The sequence below is a fragment of the Corvus cornix genome, chromosome 3 (genome assembly GCF_000738735.6).
Source record: "Corvus cornix cornix isolate S_Up_H32 chromosome 3, ASM73873v5, whole genome shotgun sequence".
Taxonomy (NCBI): Eukaryota; Metazoa; Chordata; class Aves; order Passeriformes; family Corvidae; genus Corvus; species Corvus cornix.
This window is the reverse complement of record NC_047056.1, coordinates 85,888,135-85,914,543: the sequence shown is the minus strand read 5'-3', so window position 1 is coordinate 85,914,543 and position 26,409 is coordinate 85,888,135. Positions and strand designations below refer to the sequence as shown.

General features: G+C 39.6%; 1 protein-coding gene across 1 annotated transcript in view; it reads right to left on the bottom strand.

Moving 5' to 3' along the window:
• LMBRD1 (LMBR1 domain containing 1) overlaps positions 1 to 26,154 on the bottom strand; it is a 72,891-nt gene extending 46,737 nt beyond the window's left edge. Inside the window, exons 1-6 of the mRNA XM_039569427.1 lie at positions 26,050 to 26,154; positions 25,370 to 25,546; positions 18,322 to 18,382; positions 10,773 to 10,870; positions 9,734 to 9,801; positions 4,792 to 4,880 (exon numbers count right to left, since the gene is read on the bottom strand). Of these exons, the coding sequence (XP_039425361.1) occupies positions 4,792 to 4,880; positions 9,734 to 9,801; positions 10,773 to 10,870; positions 18,322 to 18,382; positions 25,370 to 25,546; positions 26,050 to 26,109 (553 nt within the window). The 5' untranslated portion in view covers positions 26,110 to 26,154. The remainder of the gene's footprint in view (positions 1 to 4,791; positions 4,881 to 9,733; positions 9,802 to 10,772; positions 10,871 to 18,321; positions 18,383 to 25,369; positions 25,547 to 26,049) is intronic.
• Between the last annotated feature and the right edge of the window lie 255 nt (positions 26,155 to 26,409).

The window sequence follows — 26,409 nt, the reverse complement described above, 5'->3', positions numbered from 1 at the left end:
AAAAAGCCCAAATGCATGACCCCTATTCATAACATATCACACAATGTACTTACACACTGTATTTGATGATCCTCCTGTACAAGTATTTGAAACCAACATTTAACAACCATTTTAAAAGTCTGAACTATGCTCAATGGAACATTAAGAAACTAACTGGCTGAAAAATTGATAATTGTATACCAGAAGTATATTATCAGGCTTTGTCTCAGTGGATGAGTTTGTATTCCTTTCATAATCCCACTACCAACTACCAAGTGATGATTGGATGTTTGTCCTGTGTCTCAAGATCTTTGTATTTCTTGGGCCACTGCAGACAGACAAAGGAAAGGGGAAATTAATATAGAAACAGGACAACAGGTACAAGTAAAGACAAGAGGCAAGCATTTTGTCCTTATTTCTCCAGCATCTGGAACAACAAAGAACCTTTTGCAGAGAATTGTTGTCTGTAGAGTAGCTCTACAAAAACACAAGGGCCCCCCTGTGTGAGGGTCTTGGGAGACAGCAATCTGAAGACAAGCCAGCAGCATGCCCATCTATTAAAGGAAGGGACCATATAGGGAATACTGCAGCCAGTTTTGAGGCCCCTGCTACAGCTAAGACTGATAAATCTGAGCAAGGGGAGAACTGAGTTGGTTGGAAGTTGGAGCACATGCTGTGCAGAGAAGCTGAGGGAGCCAGGCTTGTTCAGCCTGGAACGCAGACAAGCTTGGAGACACCCAACACAGCCTGTCTGCTTAGCAAAGAGGTGGAGCCCAGGTTCTTCAGTGGTGCATAGTTGTCAAGTGTGAGACAATGGGTGACAGCAGGTATACCCACAACAGGTAAGAGGAGAGATTTTTTTCACAATGAGTTGAGTCTCCAAACTTAGGGGGTTTTCAAGAGCTAGCTGATTGTCTTGGGGTGACTTTATGATATTGAATCCCGTATTGCTGTTCTATGCCCAGAAATTAATTTTGTGCCTTTCTATGCCTTTAAACTGAGCCTGAGAGGGGGGAGAGAAAAGTGTACTTTTTCAAAGCACCTTTGCAGTTTGTTTTCATGTTTCAAGGGCACAGAGATAGAGACAGTTCTCTGCGTTCAGCAGTGGCAGGAGCAGAAGGAAGCACCCTGCTTGCTCGCTTTCCAGACAGCTTTTGGCTTTCTTTTTCTCTGGAGAGAGACGGAGTTGAACTTTTGTTTTCCTGAGACTTCATTTTTTTTCCATTTTTCTCCACTGGACAGTTTCAACACCAGAATACATTGGGAGGACTTTCCACCGAGGCCTTGACCCTGGAGGTGGGCACACCACCTTGTCCCAGCTCCAAGGAGGGGGAGAGAGAGACTACGAAAGGACTGAAATTTTCCCAGGTTTCTCTCAGCAGAGCAAGAGGTTTTATTATTATTTAGCATTATTATCCTCTTCCAGTGTGTTTGTTAAATAAATAGTTTGTATCTCTTTCACTTTCCTTCAAGAAAAATTCATTTTTTCCCAAACCTGGGGGGGGGGGGGGGGGGGGGGAAGGGGGGAAGGGGTGGTTGTAACCTGCCTTCTCAGAGGATATATTTCCAAGTTTGACCAAACCAGCAATACTCATAAAGCCCTGAGCAATATAGTCTGACCTTACAGCTTCCTTCTTGGTGCAGATTTGACTAGATGGCCTGAGGTCTCTTTAATCTGAATTATCCTATGAAATTACAAGTCAGAAGGGAATGCTGATAGAAAACAAAATCAGACTTTCACATGCCAGCCCAGAATCTTAATCATTTTACTTTCTTAGTTCAAATAAACATTGGCTATACTCTATTTCATAGCAAAGACAGAGCCAAACACTTTGTTACAGTCTGTCACAGGTTAGCAAGCATAGTCGCAGAAGTGATGTTCTTGCAAAGGGGTGCTTACAGCTTCCTTGATGACCTGACAGAACCTATCAACTGGCTAGTTTGAATATTGACAATTTTTTAAGCCACACAAAATTGCAACCGCCGCTGTGATCCACACTTAAGAATAGGCAAACCCCAGGCCAACCTCGCTCTCTTGCTTCCAGCCAGGGGACAGGTAATCGGGCTGGGCCCGTGCAGGGACCCAGAGGGCCCTGCCAGGACCTGCTCAGGCCAGGCCCAGGCCGGGCCACAGCCATCCTGGAGCAGATGGGCCCTGTTCCACCTGCACACCCCCCCCCCCAGCCCTGCTCTGTGCAGACGGAGGGGCCCAGCTCCCCCTCTCCAGTGCAGCCAAGATTCAGCTGAAGCTGCACCACTGTCGGCAAAGGATCATGTGACCAACAGTGGTAAGCTTCATTCCAGCTGCAAGGCCCAGGTGAGATTAACCCTTTTAGTGCTGTAAATGCTGCAGACATTAAGTAAAGAAAGAAGAGCTGAAATCCTGAGGGAGGGGAAAGAGGAGATGCTTAAAGCTGAAAATCTGTTGTAAAGCTATGGTGGTGATGGACTATGATATATCAGGGTACCCACTGTAATTTCATGAAGGCATAGGGGGTGGAGCATTCAAACTGCACTTGTGAGCAAAAGTACCTGTGCTGAAACAACCAAATGCTGAAGCAGCTGTAATTTGATGAGAAGTTTGAACAGGGAGAGATGGAAGAGATGAGGACTCTTGCTCCAAACAGAAGGACAAGACCTCTGTTCCAACAGATCGTCCCAGAGATAGTCTTAGAGATGAAGATGATGAGGACCCCTTTGCTCCCAGGGAAAGGGGGGAGGGCCTCTCTTCTTAGAGATGAAGATACTCCCAGAGATGGGTGAAAAGAACCTTGGTTTCTGAATGGCTCAACCTTAAAATTGTACCCCAGTAGCTCAAGAGTGGACCCTCGAAAGCAGTTGTGGGAAAAGCTGCAAGTTGGGGGAAGGACTCACATGCAAGCAGAGAACCAACCCGGGCGGCTGTCTCGTGATACTTGAAGCCATGAGAGAATTTCTTGTGGAGATGTCTCCACAGCATGAGCAAGAGAGACTCCTCTTCCTAAATGAGCTGAATAAGGTTATTATGGCAGTGGTAAACAGACTGAACATCTCAAGGGTTGTCTTTTTACATTGTCACTGGGAGAAGGGAGAAAGGTGGGGGGAGAAGAAGTGTTCTGAAGGTGTGGTATGATTTTGGTTTTTTTCCTCTTTCTTTTGAGTCTGTTAATAAACTTCTTCGTATTCTTTCAAAGTTTTGTGCCTGCTTTGCTTTTCTCCTAATTCTTATCTCACAGAAGGTAAACAGTAATGAGTATTTTGGGCCAAACCACTACACTAAATTGGTGTTTCCGCACTGTTACGAACTGAACCCACTACACAGTCATATCAAGGTTACCTGGAAAAATCAGCTTACATCTCAGCTCAACTGCTATTACAACCTGTATAAACAGTTTAAGAAGCATTTTTTCCTATGTTGTTATAATCCCTGCAAAGCAAGAGTAACACCTACAAGCAGACAGCCAAAACATTCAATAAGCTATAGATTTGTCTTCCCCATCTCCTATGCCTACAAGCACAAATTACAGCACAGAGCATATTATAATTAAAGACTCTGTGAGGATGTCAAAGCAAACAAGGGCTTTAAGTATTTAAGTGGCAAGAGGAATAAGAGGCAAAATAGGGGCCTGTTGCTGAGTGGGGCAGGGGACCTAGTGAGACAGGACTTTTCCATGACAAGTCTGAGGTACTGAATGCCTCCTCTGCCTCAGTTTTTACCAGCAAGACCAGACTTCAGGAAACCCAGGCCAGGAAGCTCAGGGAGAAAAGCTGGAAGGAATATGTATCCTTGGTGTAAGAGGATCAGGTTAGAGAATACTTAAGTGAACTGTACATGTAAAGTTGATGGGGCCCTGAAGGGATTAGTGATCTCTGTCAGTGTTTGGTGTATGTCACTGCAGAGAACTTTTAGTCAGTACAAAATTCCTGGAATAATACAGAATATGACTTGATGAAGGCTTGCATGATTATATCCTAAAACATTCACAGAGAAGCCAATACTCTGATGCATATCAAGAATGAAGCACTAAATAATGGACTACTTATGCATTGGGATGAATGTTTGCTAGACAATTTTTAGTTACCCTTCTTTGACTACATTTGAAAAGTGACATCAAATCTGTCTTAGCTCACCTATAAAACACTTCCTTCACACCTTTACCCCGAAAACATACCTTGGCTAAGCACATGAACTACATCAGCTAAGTGTTAAATACTATTTCATGGAGCTTGGTCTTCATAACAGTTCTTCACAGTCCTAGTGTAAAGTATAACAAATACGAACAACAATTTTAGAAGAGGTCAGTACTGCGAGAGCAAAGGGAAGAAGTTGTAACACCCACAGGACTTTCCTGTCTAAATAGACAGAACCACTCACTTGTCTCATTCTTACAGTGAGCAGCAGTACTGCATTTCATTAGGTAAATGACTGAAGACTGTCACACATGATACACACTCACCACACCCTAAAAGCCAGCAAACTTCAGTGCCCAAGTAGCATTTAAAAGCGGAGTTAAGCGAAGACTGTGGAAGAAAGGAGCCTCCTCTCCCCACCATAAATATCAGAGGATACAGCACTGGAGTCCTTGCTGTCAAATAGGGACTGTATTTAAAGAACATAGAGGAGATCCTGGCAGTGTCTTTCAAGAGAGTTCTAATTTTTTTTTCCTCTGAACAGGAGGAACACTTGTATTGCAAAGATTTACTGTAGGAAAGCAGAGAAGAGTTAGAAAACCGTCACCAAGGAAGTTAATTATCTTGTTCAGTCAATGAACAAGTGACAGAAGTTAGCAGAGTAGCAACTCATGCAAAGCTCAGAACAAATCTCAAACTTACGACTACTTCCAAATTCTTCAAAGAGGAGCTTCACTTTCTCCCACTCTGTGGAGTTCTTCTTGTTAGGAATATCCAAAGGAACAAAAGCACTACAACACAAAAAAAAAAAAGAACTTTCTTACCCTAATTAGTCAAATATAAAAAGAATCCTACTTCCAAATTAAGAAAATAGATATCCACTAATTCCTGAAGAAAAAGCAGTGTTTAACTTTATTCCCATTCTCCTCAAATGCTGCATTTAGATCAGCAGAGTACATGTAAGTGTTTGTAGAGTCAGGTCTGAGGTCAATGAACAAGTGATATTCTATTTACCCTGAAAGAGGTAAGGGCCCTACACTCAAGTATCATTAAAAGATGTATTAATATGATTTATTATCCCAATTTGATTCTTATGCAGAGGAGCAAATAAACTCTAAACATCGAGACAAGTTCTCTTATAAATACACACTTCTGAAAGCCAAAATAAAATAATAATTTCTAAAACAAGCATTAAAATATAAAGGGATGTGTTTATCTTCCATTATTACAACTAAAGTAACACATCTGCTCCATTTCATTCTTAGTTCTGCAGTTGACCCAGAGAACTGAGCTGCAGAGAAGTTCATTAAGTATTTTTGTTCTTCCAACAAGCAGACTGGCAAAGACTGGTCAGAGAACAATGTCAGGTAAAGCAGGCCCCTAGCTGAACGCATCCTGTTGCCAGGCTCACCATTTGAAGTCAACGAATAAGAGTAACTCTTCAGCACCTCTACAGACAAAACAGCTGGCTTTGTAACAGCTGGAAAAACAGTACCTCCATAGCAAAAACCCACTGAAACCACAGCTTTGACACATGGAATAGAATGTCTACGAGTCACAAGGAAGACAGATTTGAAGGGAAACACTTTAGGCAAAGAAGGCAAGAACTCAAACCAAAGTCCATAAAGTATGTTTACAAGTATCATTTGGACTTGTACGACAAAGACTACATTATTAGGTCTCCGCTTCAAGTCCCAAAGAAATACATATATTCCAGGAGCAGTCTCAAACTTTAAGTACAAAATACATGCTTTTGTTTCAAAGGTTAGGGCTAAACCAGCTGTGTGCACATGCAATCATCACATCAAAACCAAACTGATACTCTGCCAAAAAAAAAAAAACCCTGACATTTTAGAAGTCAAGATTTTAATTCTAAAAAAATCTTCTTGACTGTATAAGAGGCAGATTAAGGGCTAGCATTTGCTTAAGTTGACACATGCTTGTTGACTTTAGATTTATTCTTTTATCTGCCTCTAGTAGCAACTCTTTCTGTAAAAGAGCATCCAGGCAAAATGAAGACACAGGTACTAAAACCAAGTTAGGCAACACTTCTACTTACAAATGATACAAAGAAATAACTGCAGGTTTATTTGCTAAAAATGGTTGAAATAGGAGACTCTGAGAACATAAGTGAGCTCAAGTCCTTTTTATTTTAGCACCGCTATGGATTTGCTATTTGTGGACCACACACAGGGAACAAATGAGATGGAAGAACATTTTAGGATATTTATAATTGCTTGCTTTTTTTCCCCCAAGAACAACAGGGTTGTTTTTTTTTTTTCTGCTGAGACTACCTACAACCAGTATGTCAAATGACACTAATCAAAGCAGGACCACTGTATACATTATACTCTTCAATTAGCACTCAGATAAACCTTGACTGAAGAAGATGGACATCTAATTCAGTTCCTCCTCAAGTTCCGTGCACCAAAGGCCCCAGAAAGGAACACATGAATTATAAATTTAGGTAATCCAAGCAAACAAAACAGCTCAGCTGTGATGTCTGATACTTGGAGTTCTGGACACAAATCAAATTATTAACTGTGGCAATTTTAAGAATAGAAGCAAATTGCTGTGCTGTTCAAAACACAACCTGGGTAAGTTATGATTAAAATCTAGATCAATATCTAGGCTGCAGAACAAGGCAAGTAAATGCAAGACAAGCAGCTTAAAACTATTCACTCTTGGCAGGGCTAATACACAAGTGTATGATGGGCAAAGTTTGATCCTTAAATCAAAGTGTTGTTAACTGTCATCCTTAGGAAATTATTTTCCAACACACCAGATTTAGACTTATTTCCTTAAGTGAGTTCTGCTGTGATATAATTTGCATAACTATTTATAGGATAATTAGACATATTCATAGCTTTTTAAGAGCTAATGGTTCTAGAAAATTTAAGGTAACCAGTTTAATTCTAAACACTGACAGTCAGGGAGGCATTCATTTTGGAACCAAAATTCATTAGCCTCAAAAACAAACATTTTGTTTCATACTAGACTGCTTAAGGGTACCTTAATGTACACTGCAGTATCTCAAGCCCCTTGACAAGCACATGACATTTAGAGAAAGTATAAGGAAAGTAGATAATTTATGGGAAGGGAAAAGTATGACAAGTAAAAACTAGTTCTGAGTATCCCAGTATAAATTTGCCCTATACTTTGCTTTTAATGATACTCTGCATCAGGTTATTTGTGTGCAGAGGATTTAAGTGTTACAGATATGCACACTTCTGCCAGACAACTGTTTTGTAACAGACAAGTAAAGCAAGAGGTACAAACACTACTCCTCATAACAATTTGGACAATAACATCCTGCTCACTGAGCTGTGTTATGAAGTCAGAAAAAACCTCCAAGATCATGCAGTACAAAACAGATTTGTTTCCCAAAACAGTCACAAAGATCTCTAGTGGAGCAAGGTCAACATCTTGGTAAGAATAAGACACTCAAACTTTGAGCTTAATATAGCTTTTATAATTTATTTGAGGACCGCTGGCCACAGAACTGGCAAAACCTTCTTGTGTAGGCCTTTAAAGCTATTTATTGACCTGTTTTAATCATACAGACTACTTGCTAAACCCATCAGAACAGAGGCTGTCTGACTACGAAACGCTAGGCATTTAAGTACAGGAAGAAAGACTTTGTCAGGCACTTAACAGGAAATATTCCAACCCCTCTCACTCTTGTAACCTGTGTGCAGGAAGATTCTAGTCCATTAAGCCTAGCCACTTAGAGTCAAGCCCAGTACATAAAATTCCAGTCTATTTTAACATTGCTCTGATCCCAAACACCAGTGAGAGAATCCCCTGCTACTCCAAGACTAGTCTTCACTACCACATTCAGTCAAACCACACATATAGAAGCTTCAGCTCCAATATTTTTATTTCTTTCTGTCACACTGGACTTCTGCAGCCACTCCCTGCCCTTGCTATGGAAACAGCAGACTAACTCTTAACACAGGTAACTTCTTCAGAAGAAGCATATACATAAACACTGAGACACATGTTACTTAATATATATATAAATCTACTAGAAATAGAGTTCACATTTTCCTTCAGCACAGTCACCTCAGTTGCCTCTAAAACTGAGCCTTTTCCCCTTGAAGGGAGTCTTGCAGTCTCACTTAAAGGGGAAATACAAGAATTACCTTTTTTTTGTAGCAGCATCTTAGGTAGCAAGGATGCTTTATTCTGGGGGCATTAGGATGATACTACTATTTAATTATTACGACCATAAAAGCGTGCAAGTAACCTCATGTGGATACTAGCAATAAAACTGTTCCAATTAGAAAACAAACTCCTGCTGTTTATCCATGGGTTTCAAGTCTGTACCCTCTGGGGAAGCATTGTTCAGTGACTTAGTCCAAGGGCAAGTGGCCAAGTACCAAGCTCTCTGGTTTGCAAATCAATCTCACTGTCATATGGCCAAGTATCAAAGGGGGTGGCCTATGCCACTGCAATTTACAAGCTGTGAAGACTTTTTAAAGAATAATACTAACAGCACAGAGGACAATTAGGGAGCCAAGAACCAAATTCTATACTACTGGGAGAGAGGAAGGAACATGCTTACAGCTACTGAGGATTCAGTTAGGTGATACTACCAAAATTTCTAAACTGGATATATTATACAATTCATCTATCTATACCTATGGTGTGAGCTACCTGTCAGAAACAGCTTTTGCCAGAAATTTTAGTAGTATTTCTAGACCATGATTAAGGTAACAAACCCCTTCAATCTCTTAAGAGCAAATACCTTACTTTCACTTAAAAGGACAAGAGACTTGATAAAAAGGTACCTTTAACTTTTATCAAAACTAAAACAATATTCCAGTAAGATGGTATACAACTGGAAGCATTAATTTCACTCTAGTTTCTACTTCACACTCCAGTACTTTGATATGGACCATTTTAGCACACATTTTGCAATTTTTACCAACTTTACTGCTGCAGTCAAAATGCTAAAAAGCTTATGACACAGCAGACACTAGAAACACTCAGTATTGGTGTGCATGTCATGCTTAATGGTGATCTGAAATCAATTTTCTGCTACCACCTGCAGTTTCAGAACAACAGTACTTGCTGCAAACAGGTTATTCACTTCAGTAACATTTGCCTTTTAAACAAATGCCAGCCAAACCTTTATCATAGAAGGCACAATTATAATGTAAGTATAACCCCACACTACACTTACATCCTTCAGAGAGCATTTCCATTTAGGAAAGTATAAGCACATAACATCTAATCATTTTCCTAAAAAGCTGTTTTGCAATGTCCATTTCAGAAAAAGCATTTGAGAAAGGTAAAGCACTATTTGATGAGCAGGGATAAGGACAAGTTTCTACTCCCAGTTGTACACTGAAGCATTAATGTAGTTGTGTCACAGCCACCATGTCCTTGATATTAATTCACACTGCACATTCAGTCAACTTGGAAGCACAAGTACTTCCACAATTAAGAAAACCATTTTATCTTCCAGTTAAACTCTTATTTTTCAGGTACCTAATTCTCATGATACTTAAGCCCTATCAGTGATGAAGATAATGTTGATTGTACAGATTGAGTGCACCATAATTTACCTCTTAGAAGCACAGAACAGAACTCTGATAAATAAATCTTGCATAGAATAGTGCTCAATACAAATACTTACCCAATTAAGAGAAGAACTGCACAAATTGTGATGAATCCCAGGGTGTATTTGAGTGCAGTTTTAACCTGCTGTATATTAAAGAGAAAGTTAATACATCAACATAAAATGAATATAAAGGGATTTGTGCACACTAAGTATACTTAGCATAATAGGTATTCTACAAAAAAACCTCCATAAAAAGCATGGGTAGTTTTATATTTAAGTCATAAGTATACATTCTTGAAGAGTCTCATAGCTTGAGAACTATGAACAATGACATGGAATTATGCTATATATCATATATATCATAAGCTATACATTTGAGCAGCTGCGGCTGGAAGCCTGGATATATTCAGTGCAAATACACTCAAAGAAAATACTTATTACTAATACTTTATATTATGGCTATTATTAAAAGTCTTCTTATGTTAAGGTTACAACTAAAGAGAAGGAAAACAATACTGATTAATTGATTAGAAGATTCTTTAGAAAAGTATTTTCATTTGAAAAGTAGTACCTTACTGGCACACATTTACTATATTCCCTGAAAGGTCTCAAGTCAGTGCATTACAAAAGTAAATGTGTTAGCTGCAGGTGAATTACTACTGCCTACTTTAAGGAAAAATGCAAACACTACAGTAGAAAGACACTAAATTTGAGTACCTGTTTCAGAATCAGAACCATCTTCCTATTCTCTACTTTAAAAGCTGTCACTATATATGTTCTCTATTCTAAGTCTCAGATAAGAAGTTTTAACTTCCTGTGTATGAAATCTTGCTCAAAAGAATTCTAGAAAGGTTAAAGAATTCATGAAAATATGGACATTAATTACATATCTCACTAAAGTTTCACTTCATGCAAGACCACAACACTCAGACTAGGGAATATCAGACTATGTCTTACTAAGAGCTGCTCCAGGATTTTTATGGGAGTATAGTAATAGACAAATACTACAATGTTAATACCATTTCTAAGTTAAAAAAATCATTTTTGCTTTCATTTTTTGGGCTATATTCATCTGCCTTTTCAATGCTTGGTGCATTTGCTAGAGTAAACTTACTGAGCATGTGTTGCCATCATCCTCTTCCTTCTCTTCGTAATAGAAATAGACAAAGGGAATCCACAGAAAAACGCAGAACAGAATGATCGAGTACAGACCTAGGAGGAAAAATTTAATTAAGTTACATGGGCACTTCATTTACTGCACAGTAATTCAAAGGAAAGAGTAAAACATTCATTTCCTCTCATTCTAGCTCTTAACTTCAAGTATTGAAAAGTTACTAAAATTCACTAGGCAGCATTCAGACTATTACTGTTTTGTGAGCTCCAAAGGACTTTGTCACACTGCCCGCTGCTGTCCACTGCCCGGGCTGGCTCCAGCGGTGTGTGACAGGAGTGGGGAGCAGCCGCAGGCACGGAGCTTTAAAGCTGCCCCTCTGAAGCCTCAGCTCTACCCTGCGGAGCGCCGGCTCCGGACACTGCAGCACTCAGCAGCCCCCGACGAAGGGAGAGATAAAAAGTAGCGAGGAGGCCTGCCACAGGAGGTACCCCAACTTTATTGGAGGGATCCACAGAGGACAAGCCCCGCCTGCAGCGCACCCATGCCTTACAAAGGGGGGGGTGAACAAGGGGAGTACACCAACCAGGGACCAATAAGCGGATTAGGAGGGAGGGACGCTGGAGGGATGGACTCACATCTGGCCCAATGGTCTTGGGGGGTGGAGAGAGAGGGGTCACATGCCCCAATGGGGCGTCGAAGTTTAGGGGATTTCCAAGAGGAGAGGTAGCCGAGGGGGCAGGATCTTGGGGGACTGACGGGGGCCAATAAGGGTAATTAGGGAGGGCTCAGGTGATGGACACCGAACCTTCGGGAACAACAGGAGGGGTCTGGGTGATTGATAGGGAAAGAGCCAGAACAAGGGGAGGAGAACAACCATGTACGGAGCACCGGGGCAGCGGCTTGGGTCTGGGGCAAACCAACTGGGAATAGGAGTGGGGAAGGTAGGGATGAACCACTGGGGTACAGAAAACATATGAAAATACAATAAAAACCTCGCATCACCACACGACTTGATAAAGTTAACGCTTTCAGACTAAGGATTTCAGATCCATCTTCAATTCAGCAATAACAAAAGACTAAAAGTAATCAACTGTATGCAGATGATATACAATACTAGCACACTAGCTTAAAGTATAGTGAATAAAAGCAAGCTAAGCCACCCAATAACAGGTTGTTCAGAAAAACATATAAAATGAAACTAATTTAAAGCTATTTTGATCACTGGATTCAATATCAGATTCTACTATTAATGTAAGTACATTATGGATGAAAGACATGGTTGTTGCTGATGACCTCAATTCACAAAACAAAAAGCTGTAGCAATATAGTATCACTTCACACTCCCTTTTTAGAGGAAGGACTAATTGGAGATTGCAACAGATATTTAAGTAGCCACTAAGCCAAAACAGTCACACTGTCATGTCACTTTGATGCACAGGTGATCATAAGAAAGTGAAAGGTTTAACACATGTCTTTACAAATACTGTCAAGTTTTGAAGACATTAAAAGAGCTGGTCAAAATCAATTGGACTGATTTGCCAGTGGTATGAAGACAAAAGACAAATTCACGCAGAGAATTTCAAGTTCACACCTTCAGCTCTCTGTATTGCAAGTCAAACATGCTTTAGAATACGATTATTTCAGAAAATCTTTTAATACTTCATATTCTCTTATACTGTGAACACTTCAGAAGTCCATTAGGAAACCAAAAACTGTGAAGCAGTATATTACAGTATTTGCACCCCAAAAGAAAAGTATCCCAGAAGAGTTTAATAAGCCCTCAAAATGTCAGAATTGCTATACAACCAAGACAGCTTGTGCCAGCACAAAACTGCACCTTTGAAGGAGTAAGTAAAAATACTCAGGACCACAAGTCCTGTGATCTTTGGCTATTTTTCACCTTTGCCTCATTTTGCATGACTAATTAACACCTTTCCATTAATACACTCATTCCTGACTTAAGTTTGTGACATCTTATCTTGGCTAGCATAGTCCTTACAGTGCCTACGTGCTCCAAAGAAATCCACCTTAGCATTTCCTCCTGAAGTTGGTATAGAAGCCATATAAAGTATCAACACCTAGAATCTAAATGTGAATCAGTAATTATGTCTAAATAGAACTCATTTTTTGGAAAATATTTAAAAGTGTTAAAGGTATCTACTGTTTAGAGTGCTGAGTTAGTATGGCAATACAAGAAGAGAAACAAGTTCTCAGTTAGTTCATGAATGCTCACATTTGCCAAGAGCATAACATTCAGGGCTGTAAAGCACCTTGAAACTTCTAACTCTAAAAACAAGCCTTCCTAGACATTCTAGAGCAGTAGAACTACTGCTAGACTACTAGAAAGTAGTCATAGTACCTCAATATTGTGAATGCTTTCAGAGATCAAGCCTCTCTAATCTATGATCTTTTTACATTAGTCCTAAATCCACACCACAATAGGCCAGTAAATTAGGCAAGTTACATGCATCATTAGTCCAAGATCAGAATAATCAGCCCATAGAGGTCACCACAAACACAGAAAAATCATCACTTACGTGTTATACTACGCTGAATTCAGCATACCTTACTGATGAGTTATGCCCTTAGCTCATTACATAATGGGACTGTGATCCATGTTTCTTCCAAGGCAACAAAGGAAGAAACACATTGATTAAAGAGACTATCTATGAACTGTATGAGTAAATCGACTTACACAGAATCATTAAGGTTGGGAAAAAACTGCAAGATCCAACCTTTAAATACGTTATCTGTTGCCACTAAACTGCTAGAGAATCACAGATTAAACAGATCTTTGAGTATTGCATGCATTATAAACATGCAGCAGTATAAACTCCAATCTACACTTGCCGAGCTTTTGCAATTGTAACTTGCTCTTTTGAAAAACTTGGTTGCCATAGTAATTTTACTGGACTAGCACAGAAAATAAGGCAGCTTTGGATTTGCTTTTCCCAAGCAAAATCATTCCAAATCAGACCTTTTTGTTTATAGATCAGGTGGTTTTAAACTGCCTGTGAAGGTTTTTTTAGTTAGAATTGAAAACTAGATTTATAACTCACATAGTTGAAGCAAAAGATCACGTTTGCTATTACACTAAAGAAGGCAGATGAGGAGTGGCTCAGGTCAGTGGGTCTGTACAAGCCTGGAGGAGACTGAGGGGAGACCTCACTGCAGTTACAACTTCCTCGTGAGGGGAAGAGGAGGGACAGACACTGATCTCTTCTCTCTAGCGACCAGTGATAGGACCCGAGGGAATGGCCTGAAGCTGTGTCAGGGGAGGTTTAGGTTGGATATCAGGAAAAGGTTCTTTACCAGAGGGTGGTTGGACACTGGAACAGGCTCCCCAGGGCAGTGGTCACAGCACCAAGCCTGACAGAGTTCAAGAAGCGTTCTCAGGACAATTCTCTCAGGTACATGGTGTGATTCTTTGGGTGTCCTGCACAAGGCCAGGAGCTGGACTCAAGGATCCTGATAGGTCCTTTCCAACTCAGCATATTCTAGGTTCCATGTCACTTTATGAGATTTGCCCAAGTTCCTATCAAAAAGACAGGAAACAGATCATCTAGTTTTTGAATTTTGATTTTCAGAACGTATGAAAAAGGAAATGCAGCACTTTTCATGAGGCCATACAACTTAGTTACCTGAGGACAAGCCTCCAATTGCCTGCTGTCCTACCCGATAAAAGGGCTGTTTATTCCCTGAAAAGCTAACCTTCAAAAGCAAAGGTCTTGCAGCAGCAAACAGCCAGTCAACAGAGTGACAAAGATACTCCCTTCCCCCTAACTCCCCTGTGACCTTGTGGCTTAACACATTGTCTCAGCTTTCAGGGACTTCTCTTTGTTCTAATTCAGAGGTTCAACTTCTGTTTCAAAATATTTTTCTGGGTTGTATCAGAGGCTTGAAGCACTACCACTGGACAAAAGCTTCACTCTAGGGCCACTACAACAGTGTTTCCTGCCACAGTCTAAGGAATCCTCAGCAAGAACTCCTTTGTAAGGTTTGTCTGTTGTGAAGTTGTTCCTTCAACTCTTATCTCAAGTTATTCATTCTGCTGATTTGCACCACATCAATATAAAGACACCTTAAGGATGAGAAAGTTACACCTCATAGTAGCTTTCAAGTAATAATGGCAATGGTCCCTTTATTATGTTTTGACTTGTTGGTTTTTTTTTTTTTTCCTTCTAAAACAACTGGAAAGGTTTCAAGCTGAGTGTCCAAGATCAATATTCCCTCAGATCCTTTAAAGAGGCTATAGGAGGCTCAAGAATATTATATGATCAGAAGTCTCTCATCAAACAAAACTTGCTTTTCCAGATGGTATCATATACTAGTACATTACATAACATCAAAACCACTAAGTTGCTTAAAACAATGACTTGTTAAATATTCCCTCTTTTTTTTCTGCTGAAGAGTCAGAAGCTACTTCAAGAAACTTACAACCAGTCTTTCTTCCCAAATATATTATTCTTACAATCCATGAAAAATGTTTTAAAGGAAGTTTTCTTCAAGACTGGAAGAAGATATATTCCCAAGCGGAAGTTAAGGAATACAAAACAGTAGTGAAATTCAAGTCAGGCACTTGTTTGAAGCAGTTCACCAAAGTAAGTTTCAATGCTGACAGACTTTCAATTTATGTTCTACCACATTGCTTCCAGAAAAATTATGCTAATTAGGAGAGTCTCTGTAGATGTAACTCCACAGTATTTCTCAAGTACAGCTATGGATCTCTCATAGTACTTAGAACAGCTTCTCCTAGAACCAGACCATGAAAACATGAAGTCACATTTGACTTGCAATTAATTACTTGCAATTAAATAAAAGACCAAATTCTTGCGTCAATGACTTATCAAACGTTTGCAGTAAGGAGACAAAACTTCACGTAAAAATCATCCAAGTAATACCACTTAGCCTTTTGGATAAATTCTTACTCAGAAACTTTAACCTAGGAATCACCATATTATTGCTGACTTAAAAAGTAAGTGGAAAATCTAAAGTTTAGCATAGGCTTCAAAGCATACATGAAGAGATACCATAAAATTCAGCAGACAGTCCTTGCTACACTGTAGTTGGGAGTCCCCTAACACATGCAGGTCAAGATCTTGGTCTATCTCACAGGAAGATCAGAATCTACCAATAACATCCTTTCACCATTCACAAAATTTCATCAGAGGACACTGAACATCAAGGTGACTCCAACAGGTAGTATTTACTCACTAGAGGAAGAACTACAGAACCACCAGGTTACCATCAATTGTTTCAACCTCATTCTTTGTGACACAAAGCAATGTGTGTTGGACAGTTTCCAATTATAAAACTTTCTGAAAAGAGTTTTCCTTCCAAACAAACAAAACAAACAAACAAACTGCTTTTTTAGAGTATTTGCCAATCATTGATCAGTGTTCAATCACTAAAGAACTGTGAAGCATGTTCTATTACAGTTGGGTTTAGAAGCAGTAACACACTAAGCCACTATGCTTCAAAGCAATTATTAGACTGGTTTCCTAAGAAAAGCTTTTAGGCTACTGAAATCCCACTTTAAGGTACAATTATTTCAAGCTTCCCTCAGAGGTACCTCATTTACCATTCTACCAACACAAACTCATTCTACTTCTGTGTCAGTCTAGCCAACAAACCAGCTTTGAGAAACAGAACATATTTTGTGGGGGCTAACAACTATGGAAAAAACCAAAAAGCTTTTCTATATTTAGTTACAGCTTTATCAGTAAAAAGCAATGTAAGTAGCAAAGTAATGATTCTCTAAACTCTAAAACATCAGTTAAATCACAGTCTCCACATTCTTGCTACAATTACAAGTGACTTGGATTGAAGGACAATGACCTAAGTGCACCAATTATTAATACCATAAGTTGTCAATACAACTACAGGAGTCAAGTAAGCTCTATATAGTTATCCCCTCATTTTCAGGAGACACAAGAAAATACTGCTATTCATGTTCTTAAGTACAAAAGGATGCTTCACTTCTGCTCATCCTGTTCATTAAAAAAAAAAGCCAAGATCAAATACTTTCCTAAGAAAATACCAAAAAAAAGGAGTAGTATTACAATGGAAGAGTTAACTTCCTTCTTCTCAGCTGTTATGTCACTATGCTGGGCAACAGCAGCAGGGGATTAGATGATGTAGGAGAGGCACTGTGGTTTTATATATGATTGATGGAGACTTCTGAAAAATAAATTACTATTATTGGTCAACATAACTCTAGTTACAAAACTAGTTATGAAAAAGTGTACCTATTCAAATTAAGATGGCAAGAGAAAAATGCTTTTAAAACCATCTTTAAACCTCTACCACCATCTGGAGGATATGCTACGAAATAAGATATTTGTCCTACAGTATTTCTAGTAGACATGTCCAGACAGGCCAAAAACAAAAGCAGTTTTCCAAATTTAAGTTTAAATCTTTTTCAAAAAATTAGTTCAAGATTTACCAAAACATCCAGCTAGCCCAAAACACCTTACAGAAATTCATCAATCAATCACAAATCTATAGCAAATGGTCCACAGAAGAGCTTGAAGACGTTTCCACCTTACGAGCTATGAAATATTTGGTCCATTAAACAAGACCTTGGCAAACTACAAAGAATAGAAAGGAAATACAAATCAATTCCACTATTACATAGCGAAGAATCTGTGTTAAAAGTTCCTTTTTGAAAACAGAGAAATTTTCTTACTACTTTTGACTTTATTCATTTTTATTCTGAGTAAAGCCTATTCTAGTTTGTCACTATCACTGGCAGGCAATAATTAGTCTGCAATTTAACAAAATAAGTCCACTATTTAAAAGCATTTCCTGATTTTAAAAATATGTTAAAAAGAGCCATAATATTCCAAGGGAAAAAAAATTCAAGTCTTTGGAAATGTGACCAAAATCAGACAACCACCTCTGAGTTTGCACCATTAACTGAGACAAGCATTTCACTCAAACTGTGCTAAGCACTCTTCTATAGCTACCCCTTACATATACCCATTAGTAGTAAAACTTCCTATAAGTTCCATAAGGACAATTAAAAACTGATCTAAGACTATGCAGAAGTTTGGTGAACAGTTATTTTAGTCACTTTTTTTAATTTCAGTTCTATTTAGGACTACCACTCTGGAATCAACTCCTTTATGCTCCTTCACAGTAACTGTTACTTGGAACAGGGTAGTTGCTGAATCTGAACACTTAGAAGTGTTACACTCATGGTTGCATGAACTTTATACATGGTAGACAAGTTTCACACTCCTGCATATGTTAAGTGCCATAAAAGTTACAGCAAAACCATGTGTTTCCCTTAAGGGACTACTAAATACACACACAGGAAACATGTTAACCATAGATTATATAACAGAAACCATTAGCCTTTCCATGAACTGGCCTTCAGTATATTTACATTTTTAGGGGGCTCTTGAAGATGAAAAATATTCTCTGAAGGGCATCAAGTGTAAGACTCATGTTTAACCAAGAAGGGATAATCCAGTATAACCTCTAAAAATTTCATGCCTTCACTTAAAGGTCCTATTACTTGAAAAAAAAAAGTTAAAATACTTACTGTAATATCCATAAAGTACAGTGTCTTCAATTTGCCTTGAAACATTAGCATCAGCCCAGACCTAGCAATAAAGGATAGAAGCATTTATTATCAAATGTAATAAAAGAAGACTACATGAGAATCAACCATTAAAAAAAAAAACCAGAGGGAGAGAGATAAAACCACTATTTCTAAAGAATTACATGCTGCAGTGCTAGCAACAGTGAACATCACTGGGCAGACAGGAATAGGCATAGGACAGTTTCATAAAAGGAAGATTTTAGACCCAAAAGAACATTAAGTAGCTTTGGCAGCTCCCACACATGTTCTGCTAATTCCCACAGTATCTTTATAAGAGTCTCTGAAGATAATCATAGAAAGGTCTGGGTTGAAAGGGACCTTCAAAGATCACCTAATCAATCCCTCCTGCCATGAGCAGGAACACCTTTCACGAGGTCAGGTTGCTCAAAGCCCCATTCAACCTGATCTTGGAATGCTTCCAGTGACAGGCATCCACAACTCCTCTGGGCAACCTGTTCCAGAGAACCATCAACCTCACCATAAATTTCTTCTTTATACCTAAATCTACACTCTTTCAGTTTAAAGCTGTTACATTTTTCAACCTACTATATCAGTTCTCTCAGAACTGCATAAAGTCCTCTGGAATATGAACTTGATGACATACCATGAACACTTTTTCTACTATCTCAGAAAATCAGCACCACCCTCCTTTTTGTTACTATATTAAGACTTCCAGTAGATCAGTTTACATTAAGCTTTTAAAATTCACTGTATTAAATAAATTAGATTATCATCCAGCTGGAATTTGAGTAGAAAAATACACATCCATTTTGACATCTAATCAGCAAAAAGAAAGGATGAAAAGTATTTTAGCAGAAGGGGCATCTCCTGAAGTATCTGTCAGGTACACAATAAGCTCAGTCTTAGGAGACTGTCAGGCTCACACCCAACAGCATTTTCACGAAGAAATTTCTAGGCATTTGTATTAAAATATGCCACAAAAGAATTTGATTGCAATAAGTAAAGAACACATACAGAACATTTAAATTGCCTCATGTTAAATATTAAGAAAATGCTTACTTTAATCAAGCCTAAGGGAAAACCAAAACTGAACTGGACTGTTTGCATTATTTGATTCCAAGCAGCTGTTGGTAAAAGGTCTCTCCTATGAGCAATGGAGACATTTAAAACGCACAAAAACCAAGAACAAGCAAGGAAAGCAACAGTGAGACCCAATGTTTAAGAGGCACGGCCACTGTACAGAAGAGGCAGCTAGTAATGAAAATACAACAGGGCTTAACTGCCCAAGAACTGCTTCTCCTTCAGCTACAGAAAAGCACTTTTAACACAATACAGACACAAAACTTTAAACATTGTAATTGCCTTTCATTTTGGTTTTTAAATTAAGTTGCGTACAGGACCAGAGTAGTATACTAGGAAACATACACTACACAACATTAAAATAGTGAGCTGCTATACTACACTAAAACTCAAATTGCAAATATGTGCATTTCACCATTACTTACATCTGCCTCAGCATACAAACTTTGCATTACTCTGCACAAGAAGAATATGTAAAGCAAGCCAATTTACTGGTATATCATAATTATTATGGCAGCTTTCAGTCAGCTGCCAAAGCCCCACATTTAAACAAACTAAAAAGCAAAACACTTTATTCTAACTGGCAAATTATCCATATGCACACACCATCAGCAACTCAAAGGCAGTAACCAGTTCATCTGAGCTGTTTCAAAGGCTAGTGAGAGCAGCACTGTCTTGTCAAAAGCAAGAAGCACTGCTCCCTACTGAGTATCAGAGTTCTGACAAGTCACAGCATCTCTGATGACATACCAAGCTGCTAGGTATAGAAATTTACTCAACTAGCACATCCAGGACTCAGCTGAGAACTCATTTGGACAGCCTCTAGATAGTCTTTTCCATCCATTACAACCCAAACTTACAGTATATACAGCAAATAGCTTAGAAGCACAATAAACCAGGAAGGCGAAAATTCATACTGTCTTCAACAAACAGTTTAAGGTGTCAAAATGGGACCACAAATTCTCTTAGGACCTGCAGAATTCAGGCACTCTGCACTGTTCTGCTGTACTTCATTCTGCTCCATGCAGCTTAGCAAGCATATATCACCTTTAAAATACCTGTAAGAATGCATTGTACTGAGAGATAAGGGAAACCACAAATTGCAAGGATATGTGCAATGAGTATGACGACCTGTATTCAACTACTATGCTTAAGTATTTCTGAACGTAAGTCACATTAAAAACAATTGTAAGAAGTATATATGCTAATAAAATGCTGCTATGTAAGTAAAGATATAAAAAAAGCAGCTTAAGACCCTAAGTTTATCTAAATGCTAAATCCAAAGCAAAGCTCCCTTAGAAGATTAATTTTATAATTCTGTTCATAGAAAATTAGTTATGAAGAACACTTGCTCCCCCAGAAGAAGAAGGGCAGAGTCTTTCTCCCAGCAACTCTGTCCAATTAGTGACTCGTATTAACATATTTCAACAGAACAGTACTATTCAAACTGTACAGGTAACTTCCCCAAATAAAACCACTGCAAGTTAATCTGACTTTCCACCCTTTTTAGTGAGGGAACAGCCAGGAAATTGCTTCTTTTGTCTCCATTAAATTTGACATTTCTACTGTCACTGCTGGACCCAGCAGGAGTTTCATGAGTATCCAGTGAACCTAGCTCCCATTCTCAGCACATGTACCTTAATAGAGGTTAAAGTTACACAACATTACCAGTTTCAGTATCTGTGATGTTTCATCAAATGCAGATGAAGCATTCATTCCTCTGATTAGCCTCTCCCAAAGCTTAGGCAATGAAAGGAAGATTCAGTATGAAAGACTGGACACCAAGTCGTAGCATGGTTAGATACAAAGAAATTTCATATCCAGATCCTACATCTTCCAGCCCATGACCTCCAAAATGGGACAGTGCCAGGATTTTGACTGCCAGATGGAAAGTAGCATCTAAATACATGCACATCTCAGCCCCACCTGCCCACCATCAATGTTTTGGCCAAATATTATTACTTCATAAGTAGTAATTAGTACTCAGGAAGGAGGCATGGTCTCAGTCAAAAACGACTTCTCAGTTAACACCTTTCTAAAATAACCCTAGGTATTTCTAGTGGTTTTGTATTCTGAGCATCTACATAATGAGTTGTTCCCTCTCACCCTCCTTAATAGAACAGTCTGCAAAAAGTATCTCCCATTAAGCAGATGCTACTCCTTGAATCATTAAGACAACTGGCTTTTAACAGCTCATGTAGAAACCCAAGGCTTGTGACACATTTAGTTTTAACCAGACTGAAAGAAATGCCACTGGCTTTTAAGTTCATATAGTAGCAAGAATCCATACACTTCAAAGAGAAAAGGTTTCATCACCTTCTCTTCATCTACTGTTGTTTTAGCCTTCCACTAAAACAACAGTAGAAAAAAAGACAGAACAATGATGTGAGCATCCTTGTTTCCAGCAGCCTTCCTGCTGCAAGACAGCATCAGCTATGCTTTAAATATTTATGACACTTGTAGGTCAGACCTAGAAGTCGTGGGTTCCAGCAGCAATATTACGTTTTTAAGCTATGGTGAGGTCTTCTGTTCCTATGTGCTTGTTGTAAGTCCAACAAGTTTTCGGATCAAACAGATGAGATGCAACTGGATGTATTTGAAGTCCTTTGAAACAAAGTAAAGCACTGAATGCTAACAGCCAAAACCTTTGAACTAAAAGTGGTGCTGGTGAACACTATCAGGACTTCACTTACAAGGTAATACTCAAGTTTTTATTAGTATAAAAACTGTAAGGCTCCTTTCCTACTTAACAATACTATGAATCGAAGTAATCCCACCCTCCAGAAAAGGTGTTACAGTGAATTCTACTGTGTAACTACTGTGCAAAACTTGCCAATACCAAACCTGCTCAATTCACTCAGTATAAAAACTTTAAGATAATATTTGATAAGTCACAAAATACAATGAAATACACCATTATGTACCAAATGCTACAAGCCATTTGTTTACCATAAAGAATAACTTGTAGTAATTGAAAGATGTATAAACAGCATCTTAACAGTCCTGTTGAAATGGACAAAATGTCATGTTAACAAAGGCTGACCAAGGCACACAGCATACAGCCCCTGTCAAGGAAAGCACTTCAGAACACAATGGAAAAGGGCTACACAATCCTTTAAAGTCAATTCCTCCAGAAAGCAGCATTTTCACAGCCTTCAGAGAAAGATACTCTGCTTGGGTATTACAGTTCAGCCAATCCTTGTACACATTCCCTTGTCACCAAACACAGACACAATTCACAATGAGAACTTTGAACCATCAAAGCCTTCAATTTCAATTCTGCTATTAGTATAACACAATTCTCCCTAAGTTTGCTACAAGCTTATTCATCTTGTAAACCCCCAGGTATATCTACAAGTTGACATTAAAAATGAACTAAAAGTTCATATATAGTACCTCTCTTAAGTTGAGCACCCTTGTTTCTCATCACTCTTAACATTGATACCTCCAATTACAGCTGGGAGGTAGAGGAAAAGAGTACAGATAGAAGAAAAAATTTTTTACTTAGAATCTGGGTAACTGCCACTACTCTTTTGGCATCAGCTCTGAAATCATCCAGTTGGAAGGTTTTTTGATGAACTACTAATTTATCTACAGAGAGTATTATCCACATCTGCTACCTGGATCTGCCTCAAAAAGTCACTGAGAAGACTAAAGACTTAACTCACTCTGCCCATCCAAAGCAATGAAGGTTTCTTGCCAGAGTCATAGACCCTGAGACCCCAGCATCAGTTATAGGAAGTGTTGGGTTTGAAAGAGTGGTCCAGAGAAAGACAGGTAATCTCCAAGAAATATTCTAAACACAATTCAGTCTATCCTACTTGTGAAGCGGTAGCAGGAAAAAAGCACATGTTACCAAGGACAGTTTAAAAGCCTGAACAATTCATGAAGACCTAAGAATCATAGAAAATGCTGAGCTGGAAGGGACCCATCAGGATCACTGAGTCCCACTCCCAGCCCTGTAGAGGCCACCATGCACCTCATTTTAAGATGTTGTCAGCCTCCTACCTCAACATTACTCCTAAACTGAAATTACGAATTCAGTAAAGCTGTGTTTACCTATAGGTTCTGACGTATTTCAGATTCACTCAACTTTGAAGGCCACATTAAAACTTCTATACCATAATTTCAACACCTGTTTGGATCAAATGCATTAATGTCAATACATCTCATGTTATTGCTGCAAAGCTAGAAACTCAATTCAGCTGAAACTTAAAAGATACAGAAGAATGCTTCTGCAAGGCAGTATAGAACAACTTTATTTCAACAAGCCATGAGAATTATATGTATACATTAGGAACTAAGCAGGACAAATAAGCCTCAGAAGCATAGGCAAAAAGGTACTTTACAGAAAAAGTCTGTACCACAAGCATGAAAGTTTGCTCTCAGTACAGTTTTTAAATAAAATCTACCCACCTCACCATATCACAGCATGTGTCCACTAACAAGGAATTCTAGCCCATGAAAAACAGTACTATTAGTAATTTTCCTTCTAGTAGTTGTACTTCCTTAATTAAAAAATTGTAGTGACTGCATGACCACTTCTGATGTGCTACTCTCACAGGTTTGTTTCAAATCAGGGAAAGCATACATTAGCAAAACACGTGTCCTTTGCAACAGGAAATTCTGCTTAGATGTGCATTTTTCAGCTGGATCTAGTTGCATCATGGTTATTTCTCTAGATAGTCAGGCCCAGTCTCATTAAATTATTAAATATTATTTTCATTAAATTGCTAGAACCCTGACAAATGAAAGGTCTCTTCCATCTTCTATATCTACTTTAATTCCAAACAAGCAAGGTCTGAAAACACAAATTTTTCAGAATAATGGCTTAATTTATTCTGTATTATGCCAGAATAATAAAGATAACAAAAAACACATCACAGGTCAATTCTAAAGTCTTCTCACGACTTGCATTTATATAAGCACCAGCCAAAAAGCACTGCATTAGCTGCAAGCTAGTTTTGAAGCATTACATTGATCTGGCAAGACCTATGTCTTCCTTTGGAAGTAGGGCTGGAAGGGAATACAGTCTAGTATGCAGGCATCTATCTTTCTCCCATACTATCATTTGTTTCATGATCATAACTTTTACTATTGATCCAGTTAGGCTCCAAACCAAAGTATGGTGTTATTCAAGTTAGCTACATGCTCCAGTTTGATCTCTTGTTACTCAGAGTGTCCTCACAAAGACACCAGGTCAATACCTTCAAGAACTCTTCTTGAAAATTAAGACAATATTTGAAGAATTGGGAAGATCTCTTACAGAAATGATTAGAGCAGATGACTCTAATCAATGAGCAAGTATTCAGTCATTAGGAATTCATTTTGCACAGCAACCCCCTACAGTTTATAAATATAGTAGTTCAGTTAAGGCTTTATCAGCCAAGGAGAGATACTACTGTACTTCCCTCCCCCAAGGGTTTCTGCAGCTTTCCTTCTTTCAGAAGTGTGCTTATTAATTCAGGCTGTACATTACAGGTAGATTAGCACACTAAATCTTTAAATGTTTCAATACCAAATTTTTTGCTCACAAAAAAGACAATTAAAATAATCCTAAATTACAAATTAGCAATACAGTCTATTTTTCACTAAAAGTACTACAAGTTTTATTCTACAATGCCCTATTAAAATGTGCTAAAAAGGAACAGTTTATACATTTGTTTATATCTTCAGGACAGTACATTCACTCTTATGTGCCACAGAAGGAAAAAGCATTTGGAAATGAGCAGAATATCTGAGAAAGAATAGAAGTGAAAACTGAAATCCAGTTCAAATACGAGACATGAGTGTTTTATGCACAGTACTAGTACGCAGCTTTGAGAAAACTCAAGTCACTAAAACAGGTATTAGTACTGGCTTCAAACACTTCAACAACCCAAGAGCATCCCTTTGCAACACAAGTGTTCATTTTGAAGAGGCAATTCACACTTTTAGAAGTCCATACCTTAAATGTACCATTTTGGTTTTTCATGTATGAAACCAAAAATATGTCCACTGGCAGGAGCGCTGATGTGATAAGAGCAACGGCCAACGCAAAAATTGCTGTTATGGTAGAAACCACTTCACTTTCCCGCCGACTCTGATACTTGCGCACATAAACCCAGCAAAAAATTAAAATTACCTGAAATACACAGGGAAAAACACTTATGAGTTGTATAATAACAATGTCAGCAAGTAGGTGCTGATGTTAGACCCGTACAGATGACTGGCACAGCAACAACACACCTTCTACCTGAACACGCAGCACCAGCGTTATACTGCCCACACACAAGTCACTCCTTCCCTTAAGAGCAGCTTGAGCAACAACCCCAGCGCTCACACACGGAACATGCGAAAATACAAACAAGCAGCGCGGCTGGCCGGGCAGGAGGGCAAGGCAGCCCCCGCTGCCAGCTCCGGGCTCTGCTCTGCCCTGCGGCACCACCGCCGAGGCACCCGCGGCAGCCGCAGGGAAGCGCTCGCGGCCGGGACAGGCTCAGGGGCACGGGCGAGGAGACCGGGCGGGACGCCCAGCACTGCAACAGCGAGCGGCCGAGGAAGGAGTAGCAGCCGGCCCAGGGAAGGGGAGGGGAAGGAAAGGGATGTGTGAGGGGGCCGCCACAGGGCGGGAGAGCCGCCTCTCACCAGCAGCGCCAGGCCGAAGAGGCACCATCCCGTCAGCAGGTCAGACGCTGCCGCGGCCATCTTCGCTTCCGTCAGCGGGAGCGCGGCCGCCCCCCCGAGGCGGCGCTTAAAGCGGGGCGGGATCGCGTCACCGCGGCAACCGCCCCGGCGCCGGGTGACGTCACGCGGCCGCCCCGCCGCAGCTGCCGGCCCACTGCAGGTGCCGGCCCGGGCCGGCCGCCTGCGCTCCGCGGACTCTGCCGCCGCCTTCGCTGGTGACGGGCACAGGCACTTCTCCGGGGGGCAGAAGTGGCGAGAGCCGGCAGTCCCGCCGCCCCGTCCCGCGGCAGAGCGCAGCCGCCGGGGGGCAGGAAGGGGGAA